This window comes from Pseudorca crassidens, chromosome 1 (assembly GCF_039906515.1).
Source record: "Pseudorca crassidens isolate mPseCra1 chromosome 1, mPseCra1.hap1, whole genome shotgun sequence".
Classification (NCBI taxonomy): domain Eukaryota; kingdom Metazoa; phylum Chordata; class Mammalia; order Artiodactyla; family Delphinidae; genus Pseudorca; species Pseudorca crassidens.
Genome location: NC_090296.1, coordinates 132,401,434 through 132,427,812, shown reverse-complemented (window position 1 = coordinate 132,427,812; position 26,379 = coordinate 132,401,434). Strand labels below are relative to the sequence as shown.

Here is a 26,379-nt window from a genome sequence, read left to right as displayed (position 1 = left end):
TTTGATTTGCATTTCTCTCATAATTAGTGATGTTGAGCATCTTTTCATGTGTTTGTTAGCAATCTGTATATCTTCTTTGGAGAAATGTCTACTTAGGTCTTCTGCCCATTTTTGGATTAGGTTGTTTGTTTTCTTGATATTGAGCTACATGAGCTACTTGTATATTTTGGAGATTAATCCTTTGTCGGTTGATTCATTTGCAAATATTTTCTCGCATTCTGAGGGTTGTCTTTTCATCTTGTTTATGGTTTCCTTTGCTGTGAAAAAGCTTTTAAGTTTCGTTAGGTCCTATTTGTTTATTTTTTCTTATTTCCATTTCTCTAGGAGGTGGGTCAAAAAGGATCTTGCGGTGATTTATGTCATAGAGTGTTCTGCCTATGTTTTCCTCTAAGGGTTTTATACTGTTTGGTCTTAATTTAGGTCTTCAATCCATTTTGAGTTTGTTTTTGTGTATGGTGTTAGGAAGTGTTCTAATTTCATTCTTTTACATGTAGCTGTCCAGTTTTCCCAGCACCACATATTGAAGAGACTGTCTTTTCTCCATTGTACACTCTTGCCTCCTTTATCAAAGATAAGGTGACCATATGTGCGTGGGTTTACCTCTGGGCTTTCTATCCTGTTCCATTGAGCTATATTTCCGTTTTTGTGCCAGTACCATACTGTCTTGATTACTGTAGCTTTGTAGTATAGTCTGAAGTCTGGGAACCTGATTCCTCCAGCTCCGTTTTTCTTTCTCAAGATTGTTTTGCCTATTTGGGGTCCTTTGTGTTTCCATACAAATTGTGAAATTTTTTGTTCTAGTTCTGTGAAAAATACCATTGGTAGTTTGACAGGGATTGCATTGACTCTGTAGATTGCTTTGGGTAGTAGAGTCATTTTCACAATGTTGATTCTTCCAATCCAAGAACATAGTATATCTCTCCATCTGTTTGTAGCATCTTTAATTTCTTTCATCAGTGTCTTATAGTTTTCTGCATACAGTTTTTTGGCTCCTTAGGTAGGTTTATTCCTAGGTATTTTATTCTTTTTGTTGCAGTGGTAAATGGGAGTGTTTCCTTAATGTCTCTTTCAGATTTTTCATCATTAGTGTATAGGAATGCAATAGATTTCTGTGCATTAATTTTGTATCCTGCTACTCTACCAAATTCACCGATTAGCTCTAGTAGTTTTCTGGTAGCATCTTTAGGATTCTCTATGTATAGTATCATGTCATCTGCAGACTGACAGTTTTATTTCTTCTTTTCCGACTTGGATTCCTTTTATTTCTTTTTCTTCTTTGATTGCTGTGGCTGAAACTTCCAAAACTTGGAAGTGGACAACCTTCTCTTGTTCCTGATCTTAGTGGAAATGCTTTCAGTTTTTCACCATTGAGAACGATGTTGGCTGTGGATTTGTCATATATGGCCTTTCTTATGTTGAGGTAGGTTCCCTCTATGCCTACTTTCTGGAGAGTTTTTATCATAAATGGGTGTTGAATTTTGTCAAAAGCTTTTTCTGCATCTATTGAGATTATCATATGGTTTTTATCCTTCAATTTGTTGATATGGTGTATCACATTTACTGATTTGCATATATTGAAGAACCCTTGCATTCCTGGTATAAACCCCATTTGATCATGGTGTATAATCCTTTTCATGTGCTGTTGGATTCTGTTTGCTAGTATTTTCTTGAGGATTTTTGCATCTATGTTTATCAGAGATATTGGCCTGTAGTTTTCTTTGTTTGTGACATCTTTGTCTGGTTTTGGGATCAGGGTGATTGTGGCCTCGTAGAATGAGTTTGGGTGTGTTCCTCCCTCTGCTATATTTTGGAAGAGTTTGAGAAGGATAGGTGTTAGCTCTTCTCTAAATGTTTGATAGAATTCACCTGTGAAGCCATCTGGTCGTGGGCTTTTGTTTGTTGGAAGATTTTTAATCACAGTTTCAATTTCCATGCTTGGATTGGTCTGTTTATATTTCCTATTTCCTCCTGGGTCAGTCTCAGAAGATTGTGCTTTTCTAAGAATTTGTCCATTTCTTCCAGGTTGTTCATTTTATTGGCATAGTTGCTTGTAGTAATCTCTCATGATCCTTTGTATTTCTGCAGTGTCACTTCTCCTTTCTCATTTTTAATTCTATTGATTTGAGTCTTCTCCCTTTTTTTTCTTGATGAGTCTGGCTAATGGTTTATCAGTTTTATTTATCTTCTCAAAGAACCAGCTTTTAGTTTTATTGATCTTTGTTATTGTTTCTTTCATTATTTTTCAGTTATTTCTCATCTGATCTTTATGATTTCTTTTCTTCTGCTAGCTTTCCGTTTTTTTTGTTCTTCTTTCACTAACTGTAAGGTTAGGTTATTTGAGATTTTTCTTGTTTCTTGAGGTAGGATTGCATTGCTATAAACTTCCCTCTTGGAACTGCTTTTGCTGCATCCCATAGGTTTTCGGTCATCGTGGTTTCATTGTCATTTGTTTCTAGGTATTTTTTGATTTTCTCTTTGATTTCTTCAGTGATCTCTTGGTTATTTAGTAGTGTATTGTTTAACCTCCACATGTTTGTATTTTTTAGTTTTTCTTTTCCTGTACTTGATATCTAGTCTCATAGCATTGTGGTCAAAAAGATAGTTGATATGATTTCAATATTCTTAAATTTACCAAGGCTTGATTTGTGATTCAATATATGGTCTATCCTGGAGAATGTTCCATGAGCACTTGTGAAAAAAGTATATTCTTTTGGTTTTGGATGGAATGCCTTATAATTATCAATTCAGTCCATCTTGTTTAATGTGTCATTTAAAGCTGTGTTTCCTTATTTATTTTCATTTTGGATGATCTGTCCATTGGTGAAAGTGGGGTGTTAAAGTCCCCTACCACCATTATTGTGTTAGTGTTAATTTCCCCTTTTATGGCTGTTAGCATTTGTATTGAGGTGCTCCTATGTCAGGTTCATAAATATTTACAGTTGTTATATCTTCTTGGATTGATCCCTTGATCATTATGTAGTGTCCTTCTTTGTCTCTAGTAATATTCTTTATTTTAAACTCTATTTTGTCTAATATGAGAATTGCTACTCCAGCTTTCTTTTGATTTCCATTTGCATGGAATATCTTTTTCCCCTCACTTTCAGTCTGTATGTGCCCCTAGGTCTGAAGTGGGTCTCTTGTACATAGCATATGTATGGGTCTTGTTTTTGTATCCATTCAGCCAGTCTTTGTCTTTTGGTTGGAGCATTTAATCCATTTACATTTAAGATAATTATCGATATGTATGTTCCTATTACCATTTTCTTAATTGTTTTGGGTTTGTTATTGTAGGTCTTTTCCTTTTCTTGTGTTTCCTGCCTAGAGAAGTTCCTTTAGCATTTGTTGTAAAGCTGGTTTGGTGGTGCTGAATTCTCTTAGCTTTTGCTTGTCTGTAAAGGTTTTAATTTCTCCGTTGAATCTGAATGAGATCCTTGCTGGGTAGAGTAATCTTGGTTGTAGGTTTTTCCCTTTCATCACTTTAAATATGTTCTGCCACTCCGTTCTGGCTTGCAGAGTTTCTGCTGAAAAATATGATGTTAACCTTATGGAGATTCTCTTGTATGTTATTTGTTGCTTTTCCCTTGCTGCTTTCAATATTTTTTCTTTGTATGTAATTTTTGATAGGTTGATTAATATGTGTCTCAGCATGTTTCTCTTTGGGTTTATCCTGTATGATACTCTCTGCGCTTCCTGGACTTGATTGACTCTTTCCCATATTAAGCAAGCTTTTGAACATAATCTCTTCAAATATTTTCTCAGACCCTTTCTTTTTCTCTTCTTCTTCTGGGACCCCTATAATTCGAATGTTGGTGTGTTTAACATTCTCCCAGAGGTCTCTGAGACTGTCCTCAATTCTTTTCATTCTTTTTTCTTTATTCTTCTCCCTGGCAGTTATTTCCACCACTTTATATTCCAGCTCACTTATCCGTTGTTGTGTCTCAGTTATTCTGTTATTGATTCCTTCTAGAGTATTTTTAATTTCAGTGATTGTGTTGTTCATCACTATTTGTTTGCTTTTTAGTTCTTCTAGATCCTCATTAAATGTTTCTTGTATTTTCTCCATTCTGTTTCCAAGATTTTGGATCATCTTTACTATCATTACTCTGAATTCTTTTTCAGGTAGGTTGTGTATTTCGTCTTCATTTAATTGGTCTTGTAGGTTTTTACCTTGCTCCTTCGTCTGTAACAAATTTTTTTGTCATTTCATTACTTTTTTTTTTTTGGATGGGTGGTGCTGTATTCCTGTCTTACTTGTTGTTTGGCCTGATACCTCCAGCACTGGCGTTTGCAGGCAGTTGGATAGAGCTAGGTCTTGGTGCTGAGATGAGGATCTCTGGGAGGCCTCACTCTGATTGATATTCCCTGGGATCTAAGGTTCTCTGTTAGTCCAGAAGTTTGGACTCGGAGCTCTCACCACAGGAGCTCAGGCCTGACCTCCAGCTTGGGAATCAAGATCCCGCAAGCCAGTCACTGAGGGTCCCTCCTGTCCCCTTAGGTGTCCATGGTCCCCCACCGGTGCCTGGTAGGTGCCCTAGTTGTGTCGGTATTACTTTCTTCTGTGAAACCAGTTGACATCAGTAATACTGACATTAATTGCGTACTTACGTTTGGGTTTGGTTTTTTTTCTTTCAGCAGAAGCCTATTTGTTGGCACCAACTTAAGGTAACTTATGCAATTTTGCATGGGTAAAATATTCCTCAACAAATTTAAGTAAATTGTTCTTAACTTTTTCTTTCTCTTTGTATCACTAAACAATCATGTACTGACCATCTGCTGGGTGCCAAACTCTTTACTAGGTATTAGGGGTTCAGTTATGACCAAACCACCTGATACTTCTTTTCCCATACATATCTCACTCGTAAAGTTCTAGGGCATGGGCAGATCTAGTAGAGAAGCATGTGTATATTTAAGTCTTTGGTTCTGCACACAGAATCTTCCCATGAGAGACAGTCATTAACCATAAATGTAACAAGAAATACCGTATGTTATTAGATGATTCTCACATAATTCTCTTACATGGTAATATGTTCACAGGCTTGGGATTTCATCTGATCGATTCTTTCTAATATTATTTTTCTTCTGGCTTGAATTTCTGTATGAGTCAAGGATATGCTTTTTGTTTCTAATCAGAAAATAGGTTTATAAAGAAAACACCACATTTCTTATGATTTTTGTGGGCTCCAATATATGCAACAACATTGTGATTTTTTTCTTAAAAATAATGGTATTTATTTTAAAACTAAGCTGAAATGCTCTTTCTTCTGCCTTGCCTATAAGTATGCTCAGAGATTCTAAAGCAACAAATGTCATGTCTGATGTTCTTTGTAGAATTTATCAGCATCTTTTTCCTAATTCTAGAGTTTATTGCTTAGCTAAAAGTTTCTCCCCTGAAACTATCATGTCTCTGGTTCCACAGTTCTGTAATTTTTTTAAAGGACCTAACCAACACAAATGTATCGTTAAGGCAGTAGACTTGTTGACGTACTTTTAACAACTTAGATCATTAAAGAAGCAAGCAAATACAGTATGCTCTTAGATGAGTTTCCCAAAAGTAAATAAGTACACATATTACTCAGCCATTGAAAAGAATGAAATAATGCCATTTGCAGCAACAGGGATGGACCTAGAGATTGTCATACTGAGTGAAGTAAGTCAGACAGAGAAAGAGAAATATTGTATTATATCGCTTATGTGTAGAATCTGAAAAATGATACAAATGAACTTATATACAAAACACAAACAGACTTAGAGAAGGAACTTATGGTTACCACTGGGGAGGGGATAGTTAGGGAGTTTGGGATTGACATGTACACACTGCTATATTTAAAATGGATAACCAACAGGGACCTATTGTAAAGCACAGGGAACTCTGCTCAACATTATGTAACAACCTAAATGGGAAAAGAATTTGAAAAAGAATAGATACAGGAAGGAATTTGAGAAAGAATAGATACACGTATATGTATAACTGAATCACTGCTGTACACCTGAAAGTAACACAACATTGTTAATCAACTATACTCCAATATAAAATAAAAAGTTTTTTTAAATAAATAAATACACAGGCTTGGGATTTCTTTGTAGCACAAATATGACACCTCCATGTTACCCACCCTACCCCCTTGAGCATCATGAGGAGTTAATGATGATCCAGTGAGCAGTATGCATCAGTGAATAACAATCCCATATCTTTATGGAATTGGATTTTTTTGCGTAGAACCTTAATTTTTAATTAAATGGTTGTGGTATGAAGTGCATCACTTCTATGAATGATTTTTTAGTTAACATAATTATCTTTTAAAAAAACAGGAAGAAATAAGTTTAGGTAGCTGATCCTCAAAATTGCACTTGCCTTTTAAGATCATTTTGTGCTTGAGTTTCATTTCAGTTGTTATTTATACAACCATATATATTCTGGTGTAGCAAATTATCTGAACTAGGGTTCTAACCAACTTTAGTTTTTTTTTTTAAAGTAAGGTAATACAAAGTATCTAATAACTTAAAATTCACATAACTTCCTGAATTAAGAAAATCTCAAAATTGATGCCTGCCTTTTCATTTTCTTACGAGTATAATTTGAAGAGTAGTTTTAATTTTGGTCAAGTCAAGTTTATCCATTTTAATTTTATAGCTAGTGCTTTTTGTGTCCTAAGAAATCTTTACCTACTGCCAAGGTCATGAAGATATTCTCTTATATTCTCTTCAATTTCATTGATCTGTGTCTTTCTCTCAGTCAGTACCAAACTGTCTTGATTACTGTAGTTATATAGTAGGCCTTAATAGCAGGTGAAGTGATACTTTCACTTTAATCTTCTCTTTCAAGATTGTGTTAACTATTCTAAGGTCTTTGCTTTTCTGTAGAAGTTTTAGAATAAGCTTATCTTTGTTTCCAAAGAACAAAGATAAGCTGGATTTTGTGCTGGATTTTGATAAGAATTGCATTTAATCTATAGATTAGTTTGGAGAGAATTGACATCTTTACTATTTCTGAGTCTTCCAGTGCATGAACACAGTATGTCTCTCCATTTATTTAGGTATTTTTTTATTTCTTTCATCAGCATTTAATAATTTTAAGCATCCTTAAATGTTTTAAGTTTATACCCAAGTATGTCACTTTCTTTGTGTGATTATAAATGATACTATATTTTAAAAATTCAATTTCCATGTGTTTTTTGTTAGTATATGGAAATATGATTAATTTTTATATTTTGATCTGATGTGCTTGCAACCTTGCTGAATTTGCTTAAGAGTCTAGGAGTATTTTTTATAGATTCCTTGGCATTTTCCATGTAGATATGTCATCTGAAAGTAGGAATAGTTTTTATTTCTTCCTTTCCAGTCTGTATGCCTTTTATTTCTTTTTCTTGCTTTATTGACTAAGGTGGTGAAAATGGACATCACTGTCCATTTTGTGTGGACATTTTGTATGATGTAAGCAGTAGGTTTTATCAACTATTTATCAAATTGAGAAAGATCCCCTTTATTCCTGGTTTGCTGAGAGTTTTTTTTTTTTAATCATGAATGGATGTTGTCTTTGGTTAAATACTTTTTGAGTTCATTGATATCATACTAATTTTTTTTTGTTAACCTGTTGATGTATTGGATGACATTGATTTGCAAATATTGAACCAGCTTTACATACCCAGAATAACTCCCACTTGATTGGGGTGTATAGTTCTTTTTATAATACATTTCTGTATTTAATTTATTAATACTTTCTTGAGGATTTTTATATCTCTGTTCATGAGAGATATTGGTCTGTAGTTTTCTGGTTTTGTACTCTTTGTCTGGTTTTAGAGTCAGAGTAATACTGGCCACATAAAATGAGCTGGGAAGTGTTCCTCCTCTCCTATTTTTCTGAAAGAGACAGTGTAAAAATTCCTCTTAGTACTTCTTTAAGTGTTTGATAGAATTATCCAGTGAAACAATCTGGGTGGACCTGGAAATTTCTCGTTTTTAATTACAGGCTCAATTTCTTTAATAGTTATAGGACTATTCAAGTGGGCTATTTTATCTTGGTTGAGTTTTGGTAGTTTGTGGTTTTCAAGGGATTCATCTGTTCTCAGTTGGCAAATTTATTAGTGTGAAGTTGTTTAAGGTATTCCCTTATATCTTTTTAATGACTGCAGAATATGTATTAATATCACCTGTTTCATTTCTTATATTAATTTGTGTTTTCCTTTTTTTAATCTTTGTCAGTCTTGCTAGAGATTTATCAATTTTATTGATCTTGTTAATCCTAGTGAAGGTTTTAATTTCATTGGTTTCTCTTCTTTACTTCCTCCTACTAGCTTTGGATTTATTTTGCTCTTTTTTTTTTTTTTTTGGAGGGGGAGGTTAGGGTAGAAACTTAGAGTATTGATTTAAGACCTTTCCTATTTTCTAACTTAAGCATTTAAAGCTATTAATTTCTCTGTCAGCACTGCTTTACTATGTCTCAAAATTTTTGATATGTTGTATTTTTATTTTCATTGTTGAAGTTTTTATACCTTTGATACCTTTTATACCTATACTCCTTTTATACCTTTGCTGTCATTCATTTCACTATTCATCTGTTGTAATCATGCTACATTGTTACCCTTATTACGTGAAACAAGTTAATTTTTAGATCAATTGAAAATTATAAAAATAAAAGATTTTACTTAACTTTATTCCTTCTCCAACAACCTTCCTATTTATTTATTTATTCATTTTATTCGGAAGAATGTTTTTATTTTTAAAATTTTTATTGACGTATAGTTGATTTACAATACTACATTAATTTCAGGTGTACAACACAGTGATTCAATTTTTTATAGATTATACTCCATTTAAAGTTATTATAAATACTGGCTATATTCCCTGTACTGTACAATATATCCTTATAGCTTATTTATTTTATACATAGTAGTTTATGCCTCTTAATCCCCTATGTCTATCTTACCCCTTCCCCTTTCCCTCTCACTGGTAATAACTAGTTTGATCTCTATATTTATGAATCTGTTTCTGTTTTGTTATATATATTCTTTGTTTTATTCTTTAGATTCCACATATATGCGATAACATGCAGTATTTGTCTTTCTCTGTCTGACTAATTTCACTTAACATAATATTCTCCAGGTCCATCCATGTTGCTGCAAATGGCAGAATTTCATTATTTTTTATGGCTGAATTATATTCCATTCTGTATCTTAGCTATTATAAATAATGCTGCTATGAACATTGGGGTGTATGTATCTTTTCTTGTTTTCTTTGGTTGTATACCCAGGAGTGGAATTGCTGGATCATATGGTAGATCTATTCTTAGTTTTTTGAGGAACCTCCATACTGTTTTCCATAGTGGCTGCACCAATTTACATTCCCACCAGAAGTGTGCTAGGGTTCCCTTTTCTCCACATCCTTGCCAACATTTGTTATTTGTAGACGTTTCGATGATAGCTGTTCTGACAGATGTGAGGTGCTATCTCATTTTGGTTTTGATTTGCATTTCTCTGATGATTAGCAATGTTGAACATCTTTTCATGTGCCTATTAACCATCTGTATATCTTCTTTTGAAAACTGCCCATTCATGTTTTCTGCCCATTGTTTAATCAGGTTGTTTGGTTTTTGTTTTTGTTGTTTGTTTTTGATACTAAGTTGTGTGAGCTGTTTATATATTTTGGGTATTAACCCCTTATTGGTCATATCATTAGCAAATATTTTCTCCAATTCAGTAGGTTGTCTTTTCATTATGTTGATAGTTTCATTTGCTGTGCAAAAGCTTTTAAGTTTAAGTAGGTCCCATATGTTTATTTTTGCTTTTGTTTCCTTTGCCTTAAGAGACAGATCCAAAAAAAATGTTGCTACAATTTATGTCAAAAGTGTTCTGCCTATGTTTTCTTCTAGGAGTTTTATGGTTTCCAGTCTTAAATTTAGATCTTTAATCCATTTTGAGTTTATTTCTGTATATGGGGTGAGGAAATGTTCTAATCTCATTCCTTTACATGTAGCTGTCAGTTTTTCCAGCACCACTTACTGAAGAGACTGTCTTTTCTCCATTGCATACTCTTGCCTCCTTTGTCATAGATTAATTGACCATAAGTGCATGGGTTTATATCTGGGCTTTCTATTCTGTTCCATTGATCTATGTGTCTGTTTTCGTGCCAATACCATACTGTTTTGATGACTGTAGTTTTGTAGTATAGTTTGAAGTCAGGAAGCATCCAGCTTTGTTCTTTTTTCTCAAGATTGTTTTGGCAGTTCAGGGTCTTTTGTGGTCATACTGAGTGAAGTAAGTCAGACAGAGAAAGACAAATACCATATTTCACTTATATGTGGAATCTAAAAAAAGGGCACAAGTGAACTTATTTACAAAACAGAAGTAGAGTCACAGATGTAGAAAACAAACTTATGGTTACCAGGGGGTAAGGGGGGAGGGATAAATTGGGAGATTGGAATTGACATATATATCCTACTATATATAAAACAGATAACTAGTAAGGACCTACTGTATAAATGTGAATGGATTCAATTCCTCAAGAGATTCTTATGTCTTAAGTCTTAAGTTGTGTTAAGGCAGAGGGAGGGAGGGAGAGAGGGAGAGAGAGAGAAGGTGAAAGCAAGAGAGGAAAGAATACCTTAAGACAAAATTACTTAAACTTTTGAAGACAAAAAGCTAAATTACACCAAAACAAGACAAACAAACAAGGTGGGAATGGCAGTATTATTATTGACAAACTAAAATTCAAGTTGAAAAGTATTAAATGAAAAAAATAGATTAAAAAAGTAAATTTTAGAATTATTTGTTCTAGTTCTGTGAAAAATGTTCTGGGTATTTTGATAAGGATAACATTAAATCTGTAGATTGCCTTGGGTAGTATGGACGTTTTAACAGTATTAATTCTTCCAATCCGTGAAAAGAGGGTATCTTTTATATGTATCATCTTCAATTTCCTTCATCAATGTCTTGTAGAGTATAAGTCTTTCACCCTCTTGGTTAAATTTATTTCTAGGCATTTTATTCTTTTTGATGCTATTGTAGAAGAGATTGTTTTCTTGAATTCTCTTTCTGATAATCCATTATTAGTATCGATAAGCAACATATTTCTGTATATTCATCTTGTATCCTGCAACTTTACTGAATTCATTTACTCTAATTTTGTGTGTGTGTGGAGATTTTAGAATTTTCTATATATAGTATCATGTCATCCCTAGTTTTATTTAGATCTGAATTTTTTTTTTTTTTTTTTTTTTTTTTTTTTTTTTTTTGCGGTACGCAGGCCTCTCACCGTTGTGACCTCTCCCATTGCGGAGCACAGGCTCCAGATGCGCAAGCTCAGTGGCCATGGCTCACGGGCCCAGCTGCTCCGCAGCACGTGGGATCTTCCTGGACCGGGGCACGAACCCATGTCCCCTGCATCGGCAGGCAGACTCTCAACCACTGCGCCACCAGGGAAGCCCTAGATCTGAATTTTTTACCTATACCCTTTCCTCTCCCTGAAGAACTCCTTTCAACCTTTCTTGCAGGACAAGTTCGCTGGCAATGAATTCCCTTAGTTCTCTTAGTTCCCTTAGTTCTTAGTTTGTTTGAAAAATTCCTTTACTTTTGTAGGATAATTTCACTGGATATAAAATTCTAGGTTAGTGATTTTTTTTTTCTTTGAGCACACTAAATATCTCACTCCACTCTCTTCTTGCTTGCATGGTTCTAATAAGAAGTCTACTGTGTCTTATACTTGTTCCTCTATAGGTAACGTTTTTTTCTCCTCTGGCTTTTTTCTAAGATTTCCTTTTTCTTTGGTTTTCTCCAGTTTGATATTTCTTTTTTTTTTCATTGAAGTATAGGTGACTTACAATGTTGCTATACAGAAAGTGATTTTCAGTTTTATATATATATATATGTGTGTGTGTGTGTGTGTGTGTGTGTGTGTGTATGTATATATATATATATATATATATATATATATATATATATATATTCTTTTCTATATTCTTTTCCATTATGGTTTTCACAGGATTATGAATATAGTTCCCTGTGCTATGTGGTAGGACCTTGTTGTTTCTCCATTCTATATTTACTAATTTGCATCTGCTAACTACAAACTCCCAATCCATCCCTCTTCCACTCTCTTCCCCTTTGGCAGCCACATATCTGTTCTCTATGTCTGTGAGTCTGTTCTGTTTCATAGATATGTTCATTTGTGTCATATTTTAGATTCCACATATAAATGATAGAATATAATATTTCTTATGTGTAGTGTTTTTGTTTTTGATTTTTATCCTGCTTAGTGTTGTTAAGTTTCTGGATCTGTCATTAATTTTGTAAAGTCCTTAACCATTATTACTTCAAATTCTTCTCTTCTTCTCTTTTATCTCCTTTTCTTTCTAGTATTCTAATTATGCATATCTTGCACCATTAGAAATTGTCCCACAGATCGCGGATTTTCTGTTCTATTTTTTTTTAATTCCCTATGATAATTCTAACATCTCTGTCATATCTGAGTCTGGTTCTGAGGTTTTCTTTGTCTCTTCAGCATGTGCTTTTTCTTGCCTTTTGGCATCTCTTGTAATTTTTTGTTGAAAGACAGACATATTGGGTAATAAGAACTGAGCTAAATAGGCATTTAGTATGAGATTTTATTTTAATCTGGCTAGGAGCTGAGCTCTGTTTTATGTTTGTTGTAGTAGGTACTAGAGGCTTCAGATTGAAATTCAGATTCCTTTAGTGTCCTTTTATGATTCTCCTTGCTTAACTTTGGGCTTCCCTGTATACTCCTCAGAGAGCCTGCATCTTGCAGCTGTTTTTGTTTTTAAATGCAAAATTTTAATGGGAATGCATTTATCTCATAACATTCTTCATTCTCTCCTATTTTCTCATGACTTTTCTTCCGTACTCCTGTATAGTTTAAAAACTAGATCCTCACCTCAATATCCTGTCAAGCCCAGGCTGCACTGTTGGTAAATGAGCTTTAGGAGCATGGTGAGCCCCCTTCCCCCAGCACCCTCAGGACTGCCCACTGCACCCCCTGCAGGCCCCTGGGTGGGCCCAGTAAGATGAACCCAAGGTTTAACAGTGCTGGGATTTTATTTATTTTGCTTTTTTATTTTTATTAATTAATTTATTTTAAAATTGTATTTTAGAGTATGGTTGATTTACAATGTTGTGTTAATTTCAGGTGTACAGCAGAGTGATTCATTTATACATATACATATTTCCATTCTTTTTCAGATTCTTTTCCCATATAGGTTATTACAGAATATTGAGTAGTTTCTTGTGCTATATAGTAGATCCTTGTTGTTATCTATTTTATATACAGCAGTGTGTATTTGTTATTCCTAATTTATCCCTCCCCACCACGTTTCCCCTTTGGTAACCATAAGTTTGTTTTCAATGTCTGTGAGTCTGTTTTGTAAACAAGTTCATTTGTATCATTTCTTTTAGATTCCACATATAAGTGATGTCATATGATATTTGTCTTTCTCTGTCTGACTTACTTCACTTAGTATGATAACCTTTAAGTCCATCCATATTGCTGCAAATGGCATTATTTCATTCTTTTTTATGGCTGAGTAATATTCCATTGTATATATGTAGTACATCTTCTTTATCCATTCCTCTGTTGATGGACACTTAGGTTGCTTCCATATCTTGGCTATTGTAGACAGTGCTGCAATGAACACTGGGGTCCATATATCTTTTCGAACTACGGTTTTCTCCAGATATATGCCCAGGAGTGGGATTGCTAGATCATATGGTAGTTCTATTTTTAGTTTTTTAAGGAACCTCCATGCTGTTCTCCATAGTGGTTGCACCAATTTACATTCCCACCAACAGTGTAGGAAGGTTCCATTTTCTCCACACCCTCTCCAGCATTTATTGTGTGTAGACATTTTGATGATGGCTCTTCTGACTGGTGTGAGGTGGTACCTCATTGTAGTTTTGATTTTCATTTCTCCAATAATTAGTGATGTTGAGCATCTTTTCATGTGCTTTTTGGCCATCTGTTTGTCTTCTTTGGAGAAATGTTTATTTAGATCTTCTGCCTGTTTTTGATTGGGTTATTTGTTTTTTGATATAGAGTTGCATGAGCTGTTTGTATATTTTGGAGGTTAATCTCTTGTCAGTTGCTTTGTTTGCAGATATTTTCTCCCATTCTATGGGTAGTCTTTTCATTTTGTTTATGGTTTCCTTTGCTGTGCAAAAGCTTTTAAGTTTAATTAGGTCCCATTTGTTTATTTTTATTTTCATTACTCTTAGGAGGTGGATGCAAAAAATACTGATGCGATTTATGTCAAAGAGTGTTCTGCCTATGTTTTCTTCTAAGAGTTTTATAGTATCCGGCCTTACATTTAGGTCTTTAATCCATTTTGAGTTTAGTTTTGTGTAGGGTGTTAGAGAATGTTCTAATTTCTTTCTTTTCTTTTTTTTTTTTTTTACATGTAGCTGTTTAGTTTTCCCAGCACCACTTATTGAAGAGACTGTCTTTTCTCCATTGTATATTCTTGCCTCCTTTGTCATAGATTAATTGACTATAGGTGCATGAGTTTATTTCTGGGTTTTCTGTCCTATTCTGTTGATCTATATTTCTGTTTTTGTGCCAGTACCATACTGTTTTGATGACTATAGCTTTGTATTATAATCTGAAGTCAGGGAGCCTGATTCCTCGAGCTCCATTTTTCTTTCTCAGGATTCCTTTGGCTATTCGGGGTCTTTTGTGTTTCTATACAAATTTTAAATTTTTTTGTTCTCGTTCTGTGAAAAATGTCATTGGTAATTTGATAGGGATTTCATTGAATCTGTAAACTGCCTTGGATAGAATTGTCATTTTGACAATATTGATTCTTCCAATCCAAGAACATGGCATATCTTTCCATCTATTTGTGTCATCTTCAGTTTCTTTCATCAGTGTCTTACAGTTTTCAGAGTATAGGTCTTTTGCCTCCTTAGGTAGGTTTATTCCTAGGTATTTCATTCTTTTTCATGCAGTGGTAAATGGGATTGTTTCCTTAATTTCTTTCTGATCTTTCATTGTTAGTGTATAGGAATGCAAGAGATTTCTGTGTATCAATTTTATCTGTAATCCACTGTCCTTATTCTGGAGGCCATTTACTCTGGTGGTAAATGAGGGAGGAAAATGTTCTAAATTTTATGATTATATCATTATTTTAGTGGGCCTGTATTTCTAGGCTGTGACCTTCATAAATTTTTCTCATCTTGCATAGTTTGCTTTCCCCTCTTAGGTGGGATGGGCAGGCTAAAGGGGGCTAGGGTGGGAAGAATGCCCTTCCACACCTGGGATAAGGCTCTGGTAAACTTTCTCTGGAGAACTGTCCTTTGTTATGGAGGATGCTCTGGACATGTTACGTAATGACTACTCTTTTTCTCTTCCTGAATGAGCAACAAGGGGATCTTTTACGGATTTTCACCATGATATCCTGTAGGGTTTCTGTAGGTAAAACCTAAGAATGTGTGTATCACCCTAACATTGCAGCCTCAGGAGTATCTCACTCTCAGGCTTGTCCACACTCAGCCTCCAGCAATTCTAGCATCTTCTGTCCAGGTAAGCAAGTCTCAGCTGTGACTCTGGAGGTACCTGTCTCACCAGATTTTGAAGTTGCAGTTTGCCCTATGACCTCAGTTCTCTGGTGAGTGGAGAAAAGTTGTTGATTTTCAATTTGTTCAGCTTGTTCTTGTTGTAAGAACAGGAGTGAGGACTTCTAGGCTCTTTATGTCAGAGATGAAACCAGATGTGTTCTCTGTATATAATTTCAATTCTTTCAAATTTGTGAGGCTTGTTCTTTGGCACAGAATATAGTCTGTCCTGGTGAATATTCCATGGGCTTTTAGGAAAAAAAAAAGTGTACTTTGTTGCCTTTGGGTGGAGTGTTTTGTATATGTCAATTAGATTCTTTGGTTCATTGAGTTGTTCAGTTCTTCTACACCTGTGCTGATTTTCTGTCTGGTAGTTCTGTCAGTTGCTAAGAGTAAAGAAGTTGAAGTTCCCACTCTAATTGTTAGTTTATCTATTTCTCCTTTTAGTGCTATTTTTTAACAGCTTTATTGAGACAATTTACATATCATACAATTCACCCATTTAAAGTGTACAAATCAGCAGTTTGTACTGTAGTCACAGATAACATGCAACTAATACCACAGACAATTTTAGAACGTTTTTCTCACCCTAAGAGAAACCTTGTACCCTTTATCTATCACCTCTCTCTTTCCCCATACCTAGCCCTAAGCAACTAGTTATTTACTTTCTATAGAAATTGATGGATTTCTCTGTCCTAATCCTTTGGATAGGGATAACAGGCTTTTCTTGGAGTTTTTTTGGGGGGGTTGTTTTTTTTTGTTGTGTTTTGTTTTCTTTTCTTTTGGTTTTTTGACTCTGCCTGTTGGTGGTTCTGGGTTGGAAGTTCCTACAGCATCCTATCTGAAGTATATGGGAGGCAATAAAGAAGCCTCGGGAGTTTACCATTGCTGTGTTGCTTCTCAAGTCCCAGGATCATAGTCTGTCTATCTTCATTATGTCTTTCAGAGTCTTCCAATGCTTGTTTGTTGTATTATGACCAGGGTGTTTTAGTTGTAAGAGAAAGAACCTTGGAAGATTGGGGCTCCCAAAATGTGTTTTGCCTCCAAAATCCAAAGGGACCCACAAGTGTGTATCTGTTTCTTCAAGTGGACAGTTCTGGATGTAACTCTTCTTTTCTGTTTGAAACTTTACCAATGTAGCAGACACCTGAGCTTTTGCAGGCTTTCTCTCTCACCTCTAGTAGGCATGTGTCATATTAAGTATCAGGTGTGCTTGCTACTTCCAGTTTGACTTCCCCTCACCAATACATATATTAATGTCTTAGTGAAGGGACTGTCTTCCTGACCCTCCCAGAGGTTTCCAGGTGGTGGCTAAGCAGGTTAGGCCACATTGGCTCCACTTCAACATTCCCATTTCTCTAAGCCTTTGATCTCCTCCCTCTAGACTGTGCAGTGGAAGTTCTAGCATCTCTGTCTCATTGACTGTAGGCCTCTACTGAAGCAAGACTTCTATTAACCATTATAGGTACTCATACTAACACATTAAATGCTGAGGCCTCGTGAAACACCCTTCTTGGCCTGATCCAACCTTAGACTTATTCTCACTGGCTAATGTATTATACTTAGACTCCATTTCCATGCTTACTCTCCAGATTTCTGCAAATAAAATTTGACAAGATTCTACAACTCCTTCATGTACATAATCTCTCCCAGGAGCAGCCCTTGCAATTAACTCTCTGAATCATGCTGGGATTTTGCTCTCTCTGTGGCCCTAGAGGCAGTGAGTATTGTTCCTGCCTGAAGAAGATAGGAATTTCCTTTTTAGGTAACCACACCAGATGAAGTCAGTGAAATCTTTTTATTCAAGTGAATGCTTGTTTTCTTAGATAGTAAGAAGGGCTGTTTCTGATGTGAAGAAATGTTTAGAGATATTAGAGGTTTAAGGTCCTTAGCTTTGTGTCTACACAAAGGTTTCCATCTCAATTCTTAAGTCCTCACCCCTTCCCACAAGAACCTTTACCTTAGCGTAAGAGACTTAGCATAAGTATACTTTTACCTGGTATGTGATTCTGCAGCCTGTACATTCAGGCCTCAGGCATGTCCCTCCCACAGCTTCATAAAATAAGAATTCCTTTAAAGCCACCATAGAAACTTTCTGATTCTCTACCTATGCCTTGAGTTGAGAGTTCAAGAAGGCACTAAGCTTATCTTTTTTTTTTTTTTTTTTGGAAGGGGGTTGGGATTTGGGGAAATCTTTTAAAGCAGTCAAAAGAAGCCATCTCCCTCCACAATCTTTGAATTCACCATGATGCCACAGCAGTCAAGTGCCACAGCACTTGAACTCCCAGTGCCTTACCCTCCACTGGCAGTCTTAGTGATAATTTGAGTAATTGTGATACCACAACTTCGAGTAATCAGTGATGTCCCATTTTTCCCTGGTAATGAGGTCATTCATGCACTTACCAACCCAATCCCAGAATCCCACTTTGATGGACTGTTTCCTTAGACTACTCCCTACTAAATCAATCAGGGTACTGGCTGGAAAACACACAGAAGCTGGGATTTTGAAGAGAAATTAATGGAGAAGGACTATTTACAGAAGTTCAGGCAGGGTTCAGAGCACCCACAAGGATGATAAAGTACCTGGGAACTTACAGCAGTAGGAAGGTTTACTGTTCTTAATCTTTTAGCATGAAGGACAAAGGAAGATCTGGAGGCTGTTGAGACTTAGAACCAACAGGAGGGGTTGCCCAATAAAAGCTCTGGTCAGAGATGTAGAGATGGAGTGGGATAGAAATAGTCAACCTTTCCATAAAAGCAATGAAAAAACTGGCAAAACTTGTCAGAATTGAATTTTTCAGAACTCTGGAAATTAACAAAAGGCTTACAGCAATCCAGAGTGCATTTATTCAAGAAAAGTGACTGAATCTCAAAAAGAACAGAGACCTTTGTGATATTTTAACCTATAGTCCCAACTTCTAGTCTTAACCTTGAAAACCAAGAATCTGCTATCACAGTTAAAACCAGCAGCTGGGCAACAATTGGAAAGGGGTGGAAGGAAGTTGGAGCATCTTCAAAAGGTGTTTCACTGAAAAACCCTACTTGCAAGCCTGTCTTTATTTCCTCAGTCAGAGATCACCAGTGCAAAAAGCCTCTTCTCTGAGGGTATTTGTCAAAAATTGTCAAAACAATTATAGGCAATTGCTTAACTTCACAGATGCCTGAGGCAGTGGGTAGCTGTTGGGGCAAACAATAGACTAAGGTTTCCACGGGGGCTTTGAAAAGCACTAACATATTCCTAGGAGTATGTAAGGTCATGTGCATGCAAAAGGATGTGAGCATGCTCAGAAAAGACCCAAGAAGGCCCTGAGCTCTCACCTCTGCTTGCAGGAAGTGAGACTCTGTGCAAGCAGGAAGTGAAGGCTAAGGCAGAGTTGTCAACTGCCTGGTTGAGTGTGACTGGAGCCTAGTGAGAACTAGAGCCATACAGGAGGGTCCATCCAGGGGAGCTAGCTGGAACCAGTTGGTAAGGGAATCCTGGATTAGTACAAAAATCTAAGGCAAGAGAACCCATAGAAGTAGGTCTAGCTCTTGCCTTGAGATCTTTGATCATCCAAGATGAAATAATGGCAAAGCCTCTTTTGGAGGATCTTGGTGGCCCAGGGAAAAATAAAGCCCACGGAGAAACAAAATTATCAATGGTTGCCAGAGACTTGTCAGGGGGTTTAGGGGATGGGGGTTGGCTGCAAGTGGACACAAGGAACATTTGGGGATATGAGAAGTATTTTATATCTTGATGGTGGTGTTAGTTAAATAATTGCATATATTTCAAAACTCATTCAACTGTACACTTAAAATGGGTGAATTTTATTCTATGTTTGTCTGTAACTATACCTCTATTAACTAGACTTTTTATAAAAAAAGAAGAAAAAGAAAATATTCAACTTTTCTCTCTTCCTGCCCTTTACCCTCCTGCTATACCTCCCTTGTCCTAATTCAGCCTGAAACCAGCTATCAGGCAGCCTTGGAGGTTGGGTCTGTAGAGGTCACCTTGTTGGATTACAGAGAAAGGCAAAGACTGAGTTGAGGGGTGGAGAAAAGAGAAAACAGTCAGCACAGGGGTCCTGTGAAAACAACAGTAGATTAATCTCTCCTCACCAGAGGATAGCACTTCTGGTGGGAAAACAAGGCATCCAACAACTGGAGCTGCCCAGATTGGGATCGGAGGGCTCATGACTCGCTGCAGAAATATGCCAAGCAGGAGTCTGAGATGGGTTTCCTCTGTTGTGTGGGAGAAGACCCTCAAACTACATGATTCAGATTCTGAAATTACCTCTGTAAGCAATCTGTGGGCATACATTTGTAGGATAAATTCCTTAAAATTATGTTTTTTAAGCTCTTCGATATATATGTGTTCTAGCTAAATTGGTGACTTTTTCTTAGAAAAAGTGACTTTTATAACGTATTTCAAATTCTGTCATTGCACTGGTTCTAGTAAGCCGAATTCAGACTGTAACATGGAAAAAGCTTACTTTTCCTTTGCTGCTAACATAGGGATGTTGCGTCATCTGAAAACTGCTAATAAAATAAGCACACACATACCTCACCTGATTCCAGTGCTCAGTTTTAAAAAGAATTTATATTTCTGTTGTGTACTCTGTTGACCATCCTAATCCTTTATTTTAACAAAGGAAAAGACTGTCTCTAATGGAAAGAATTCTGAGACTTTCCTTTTGAACTCACAGTGTCCTTCTCCCCCTCTTTCCCCTTCCAGGAGGACAACTGTGAGTTTTGTGGCTTACTGCTGCTCCACCCAGTGTCTGCAGACTTTTGACCTACTGAGTTGATAAACACTCAAGAGCCTCAGGAGTGTTGCCAGCTTGACACTGCAGTTGCCTGCATATCGCACAGTGTGACAGAGGGACAGGAGAGTCCAGCCAGGCCCAACAGGCCCTTCCAATCTGTCCTGTCACGCTTGGGGACTGCAGGACTCTGGAAATGTCATGATCGAGCTTCAGAGCTGAAATGCCTTCACCCTTCCCCCAAGTTGGAATATATCCTTCCCCAAATTAAGAACCCTTTGTCTTCCGTGTTTTTCTTTTATGTCAGCGAGTCTCTTATGCAGACTATTTACTTTGATGTGCCTCCCCGAATCTAATTTAGAGCAAGTTTAAGCTCCCTGAAGAACTGTAATTTGATAATATAACCAAATTAACTTTTGAACACACATACTTTCAGTGGTATCTGTAATCTTCTCATCTCTCTTTCTTTCCCCAGAGAATTATTCCCCAGAGGTTATTCTCCATGTTTTTAACAAATTTCAGTAAACCCTGTGACCTCAATAGTATTGAATAGCAGTGGGGGGGGGAGGGGGGGCGGGTGCCTGAGTTGGCTTCCAAGTTAGACTCCAGTAGGGGCTTCATGAGGGTCCTGGTACATACCCTCTGGAAAGTTACAACCTTGTTTATAAAGTTTTGCAACATATTAAGAGACTTTTGTGAGGGGGTTTTAAAAATAAAACTGTAGATTATAAATGAAATACACACTTATTTTGAAAAACTACAGAAAAATAATTTTTGAATTTTTAATTTCCTGATAAGATTTTTTTATATGAGAAGAGGGACATATGAGGCTTTAAAAGATCTGATCCTTTTCTTTCTAGACTTAAACATTTTCTGGCTACTGAGAAAGGGAGAGAAAAAACACATTAATATATGATCTCTGGTGTTTTTTGTTAGATGGGTTATGGTTAAATTTATATTGACTTTGAAATATTTTTGTTACATATGACAAACAGGCTTCAGCTACTTCTGCTACTAGTTTTTAGCAAGGTGATTCTAAGTACAGCCTGTGCACATTTATTTAAATACCTGGTGCATTAGATCATCTTCATTTTGACCTTAGGTTTCTTACGTACTTGACACACTGTTGTCCAGATAACATTGAGAAAACACAGGAAAAAGCAGATCCAAATTCAGCCTTGGACTTTTGCAAAAAGGCCATAAATGGAAAGTGTGAGATTATGCTCTGACATAAGATAATGCTCTTAATGGAGGACTCACATACTTGCTCTTCCTTTGAAAGGATGGCATTTTAATATTGCTTTGCTGCCAGATGTTCATCTGGTTGCTGTGAAGTGATTCTTTTTTTTACTTTTTTAAAAAAGTTTAATTATACATAGTTTTCTCTGAGACAGGACTAAAAGGGAACCAAGAAGTTTTACTTGGTAGGAAAATTATTTTCAAAAAATTTCAGACTTGTCAAAAATTTGGTTTATGGAATTTTATTAGCTGCCCTAAATCTGTAATGCTAGGCTCTAACAGTGCTAAAAATCCTACATAGTTACTGACAAATGTGTGATCTTTTCACAGTCACACCACCTGCTGCCTGGAAAGCAGACTATCCACATAGAATGGTGAAGGCAGAACATTATCAACTGTATTTCCACTGTTCTTACTTCCTCTTGTCCCTTTCATAACTTGGCCTCTTCAGCCTTAATATTTCAAAGGCTTATGGTATAATAGAAACTGAAGATCTATATCAAAATGTAACACTTCTTTCATCCTTTGGAATAATTGAAGTTTTAGTGTAACCCCTCCATGTATATAAATTGGGAGGTGAAAAATGTGGCATGAAATTTCACAAATGTGGTTCAGGCCTATGTGGCTGCTACCTATCATTTAAGTGACAGTAATATGTTTCAACATCTTTCTACTTTACCCTCTACAATCATATGTCTTAAAATGGAACTATGAAATTTGCTAACCTGATATTCAGGATTCTGTTGAGATAAGGATATGTAATACTTTTAACTTGTTTGAAATTTTACAAAGACACTTACAATCCAAACAGCCTCTGTACAAGCAATGTGTGTTGAACACCAGCAGTGGGCTAGGCAGACAACCTTTGGGTGGCTTCAGCCTTAATTCTTGATGCAGCACCCAGCTTAATTGATGAGAAATGGAACTTATAATTTGGCTTCTTTGGTGCTGTTCATTATAAAAATTTTGTACTGGATTCACTGATGTCTTTTGATATTATAAAGAAGTGTTGTAGACTGGAGAAGATTTGCCTACAGTCTAAATATTTAATTGTGTCCAGAGCTTTGCAGAAAATTCTAAAGTTACTATATATATGTTTTCTTGAGCAATGGTTATACTAGGTAGAGAAATAATTCATGCAATTATAATAATGCCCAAAAAAGTGAGTTATTTGGAAAATACAGTCTGTTCAGGTAAGTTTACATCAGTAATCTGATATGTGATTAATGGTAAATTTTAAAATACAGGATACCCTGTTGGGCATAGGCCTTCTTATGATATAGTACAAGGTGGGGGGGTCCATTTAAAGTGGATTACCCTATCAGTGTTCTTCAAAATGCCCAATTGTTACCATACCAAAATCTTCAATTACATAACATTGTGTAGATGAATGAAATGTTGCATCTTCAATGAATAAAATATATATTTTGAGCACACTTTAACATTTTTTAAAATGATCAATACAAAAGAGTCCTGGCTAGTGGAGGATACATTTTGGTTAATAGAAAAGAATGATGAACTGCTTTGTTACCTGGCCCTCCTTTCTGGAAAAGCAAGGTCTGCATTAAACATCTTTTAGTCAATGTACTCAACACTCACTAAAACCTTTCACACTGGCTTGTCTGCCTAGTTTAAGGTACCTCTCACTTTTCTTCCACATTAAGCATTAAGAATTAAAATGTTTACAGTCTAAGAAAAAAGCCTTCAATACCAGTCAGCTTACGAGGTTTGCACAGTTTTCCCTAAAATATATACCTATTTTGTAATCTCTTTCAAAGCCAATTTTAGAAATCATTAATAGTAAAATTAGGTTTCTGTTCCCTGAATTGAAAAATCAAACATGTTCATCTTAAACACGATACATTGCTTCAGGAGAAATCAAAACATTTTTATTCAAATGATTTATGAACATGGATTCCTAACTAATGCAACCTGATGTAATTAAATATTGAGATGTAAATTCATTTCATAGACTTGTAATATTATTTAAAAATAAGGAATCTTGTTTTAAAATGTATCCTTACATAACCCTGGACATTTTATTATGATTTTATTATTTTTGTGGTTTCCAGCAACTATTGTTTGCTCCTAATGAGGCTCTTCTACATTTCTCCAGGAATTAAGTGAATATCTTGCCTTCTCTTAAACTGATGGGATTTTTATAAGTCCGTATTCTTGAAGATAACTACATGTCTATCTAAAAATCATTCAAATTTCATTATCCCTACCCAGGAAGTACCTCCCTGTGCTATTAGCCAATAGATCTGAAAGTGATGCAAGTGTCTCTAGTAAAGGAATTGATCATAGCTGAGTGAATGCTATCCTTGGTCAGGAAAAGAGATTGCTTTACAGCCTAGGATATTCTCTTTGAAGCATGACTATATGGTCCCTTGTACATCAGAGACAGAAATGTACTGGCAGTCCAGTGTGGTGGCTGGACAGAAGGTGGAGCATTTGGAGGTCATTTCTATATGTAATTAAGAGACTTGCAAGGGTTGGCCAGGTTTCTGCGCCCCCCCCTCCCCCAATTCATCTTACAGCAGAGTGTGGATTATGCTTTTTACCTGTCAGGTTTTGCTTCTCATAGCAATTTTGAGACTATAGTAATCCAAGATCATTCTTTCTTTCCTTCCTCCCTCCCTCCCTCCCTCCCTCCCTTCCTCTCTCCCTCCTTTCTTTCCTTCTTTCTTTTTTATATAATGAAAAAATTTTCTAATACTCTGAGTCTGCCTACTGAAACATTTTGGCACCATTCATTTGTAGTGTGGACGTTTTCTATAATTCATACTACATCCCGTTTAGTTGTTCTCACAGATACTGCTGTTTATAGAATAGTTGAGCTTGAACCATGCGAATGCCTAGAAATGTCAATGGTGGTGGCTTTATTGTTTTAACCAGATTCATTTTGCTAAGAAAAATAAAAGGACATTAAATACTTAAAGCCAGCCAGAATGGGGGAATAAGGACTTCTGAAAATTCTCCTCTCCATAAAGACAAGGAGAAAATTTGCAAAGATTGTCAGAATCAACTTTTTTCAGAACTCTGGAAATTAACCTCATAGCAACCCAAGGAATATTTATGCAAGAGAAATAGCTGAATCTCAGTAAGAACAGTAAGCTTTGTGGCATTTTAACTAGTCCTATTTCCATTCCCCCTGCCCATTTCCAGCTCTGCTTATCCTTGAAAACCAACAGTCCGTAATGTAGAAGCCACTGGAAGGGGCAGAGTGGGGTTGGAGCTTCTTCAAAGCCTCATTCCCAGAGAACTGTCTGGTGGTTCCCTGGAAGACCTCACTTGCAAGGCTGTCTTTATTTTTCTGATCAGAGCTTGCCTGGTATGAAAAGCCTTTTACACAGGGAAAAAAAAAAAATTTAATGAAAAAAAAAATCAGAAGCAGTTTTGGCTGCCTGAAGTAGTGAATAAACATTGGAGCAAACAACAGGCTAACCATAAACTTAAAAAAGGAAAAGCTGAGGAATGAGATATTCATAGAGGCTTTGGAAATGCTCTGCCATTCCTGGGAATTTAGATGGTCATGTGCATGCACATGCCAAAGACGTTGCTCAAGCCAAAGATTGTTACTCCTGTTCAGGAAAGACCTGGGAACCTCCTAAACTGCCACCTTAGGTTGATCTTGATGATCTGCCCAAGCAGAAATTGAAGGTGAAGGCAGAGCTGTCAACTTCCTGGCTGAGTGTTGAAGTGTGTCCCAACATGCACACAAAGCCGTCAGCAAAGACCGTGAGAGTTAACTGGTTTCAGGTGTTTAAGGAAATATCTGTCCAATCATTAGTTCACTAAGAAACTATCTGAGCAAGACTTCAGTGTCTATCTAATAGACTTTAAAGAATTAGTTCATATGACTTGCTAGATAAACAAAAACTAGCAACTACATCAAAACCTTGGCAAAGGGGTTAGTAAATCTAATTCCACAGTTATCCTATTATTTAAAATGTCCAGGGCTTCCCTGGTGGCGCAGTGGTTGGGAGTCCACCTACCGATGCAGGGGATGCGGGTTCGTGCCCCGGTCCAGGAAGATCTCACATGCCGCGGAGCGGCTGGTCCCGTGAGCCATGGCCGCTGAGCCTGCGTGTCTGGAGCCTGTGCTCCGCAATGGGAGAGGCCACAGCAGTGAGAGGCCCACATACCACAAAAAAAAAAAGTTTTCCTCAGAAAATTATGAGACATGTAAAGAAATAAGTATGTCCCATACACAGTGGAAAAAGTCAATAAACTGTACTTGAGGAAGTCCAAACATTGGAATTTGCAGGCAGAGACTTTAAAATCGGCTATTTAAAATATATTCAAATAACTAAAGTATGAAAATGATGTCTCACCGAATAGAAAGCATCAATAAAAGATAGGAATTATTTAAAAGTAACCATATATAAATTGTAGAGTTTAAATATAATAACTGAAATGAAAAATTCTCTAGAGATGCCCAACATCATCTGCCTGCCATTGAGCAGGCAGAAGAAAGAATCAGCAAACTTGAATATAAATCAATTGAGATTATGCAGGCTGAGGAACAGAAAGAAAAGAGAATGAAGAAAAATTAATAGAGCCTCAGAAACTCATGGGATACTATTAAGTGCACCAACATATGCATAATGGGAGTCAAATAAGGGGAGAAGAGAAAAAGAATATTTGAAAAAATAATAACCAAAGACTTCAAACTTTGATGAAAAATATTAATTTACATACCCAAGAAGCTCAATAAGACTGAAGCAGGATAAACTCAAATTCATGCCTGGACATATAATCATACTGTCCAAAGATAAAGACAAGGAGAATATCTTGAAAGCAGCGAGGGAGAATTGACTCAGATGCAAGGAATTCCCATCAGA

The 26,379-nt window shown here is 36.2% G+C and overlaps 1 protein-coding gene across 8 annotated transcripts in view; it reads left to right on the top strand.

The window, feature by feature from the left end:
* Window positions 1-20,567, top strand: part of LRRC28 (leucine rich repeat containing 28) — a 183,756-nt gene extending 163,189 nt beyond the window's left edge. For 4 of the 8 annotated variants that reach the window (XM_067756058.1, XM_067756027.1, XM_067756016.1 and 1 more), the window contains one exon: window positions 11,239-11,437. In XM_067756058.1, coding sequence (XP_067612159.1) covers window positions 11,239-11,422 — 184 coding nt within the window. In that variant the 3' untranslated portion in view covers window positions 11,423-11,437. Of the gene's footprint in view, window positions 1-11,238; window positions 11,439-20,265 lie in introns of those variants that run through there. The other 4 variants (XM_067756069.1, XM_067756037.1, XM_067756006.1 and 1 more) reach the window with 2 other exon arrangements.
* The last annotated feature ends 5,812 nt before the right edge of the window (window positions 20,568-26,379 follow it).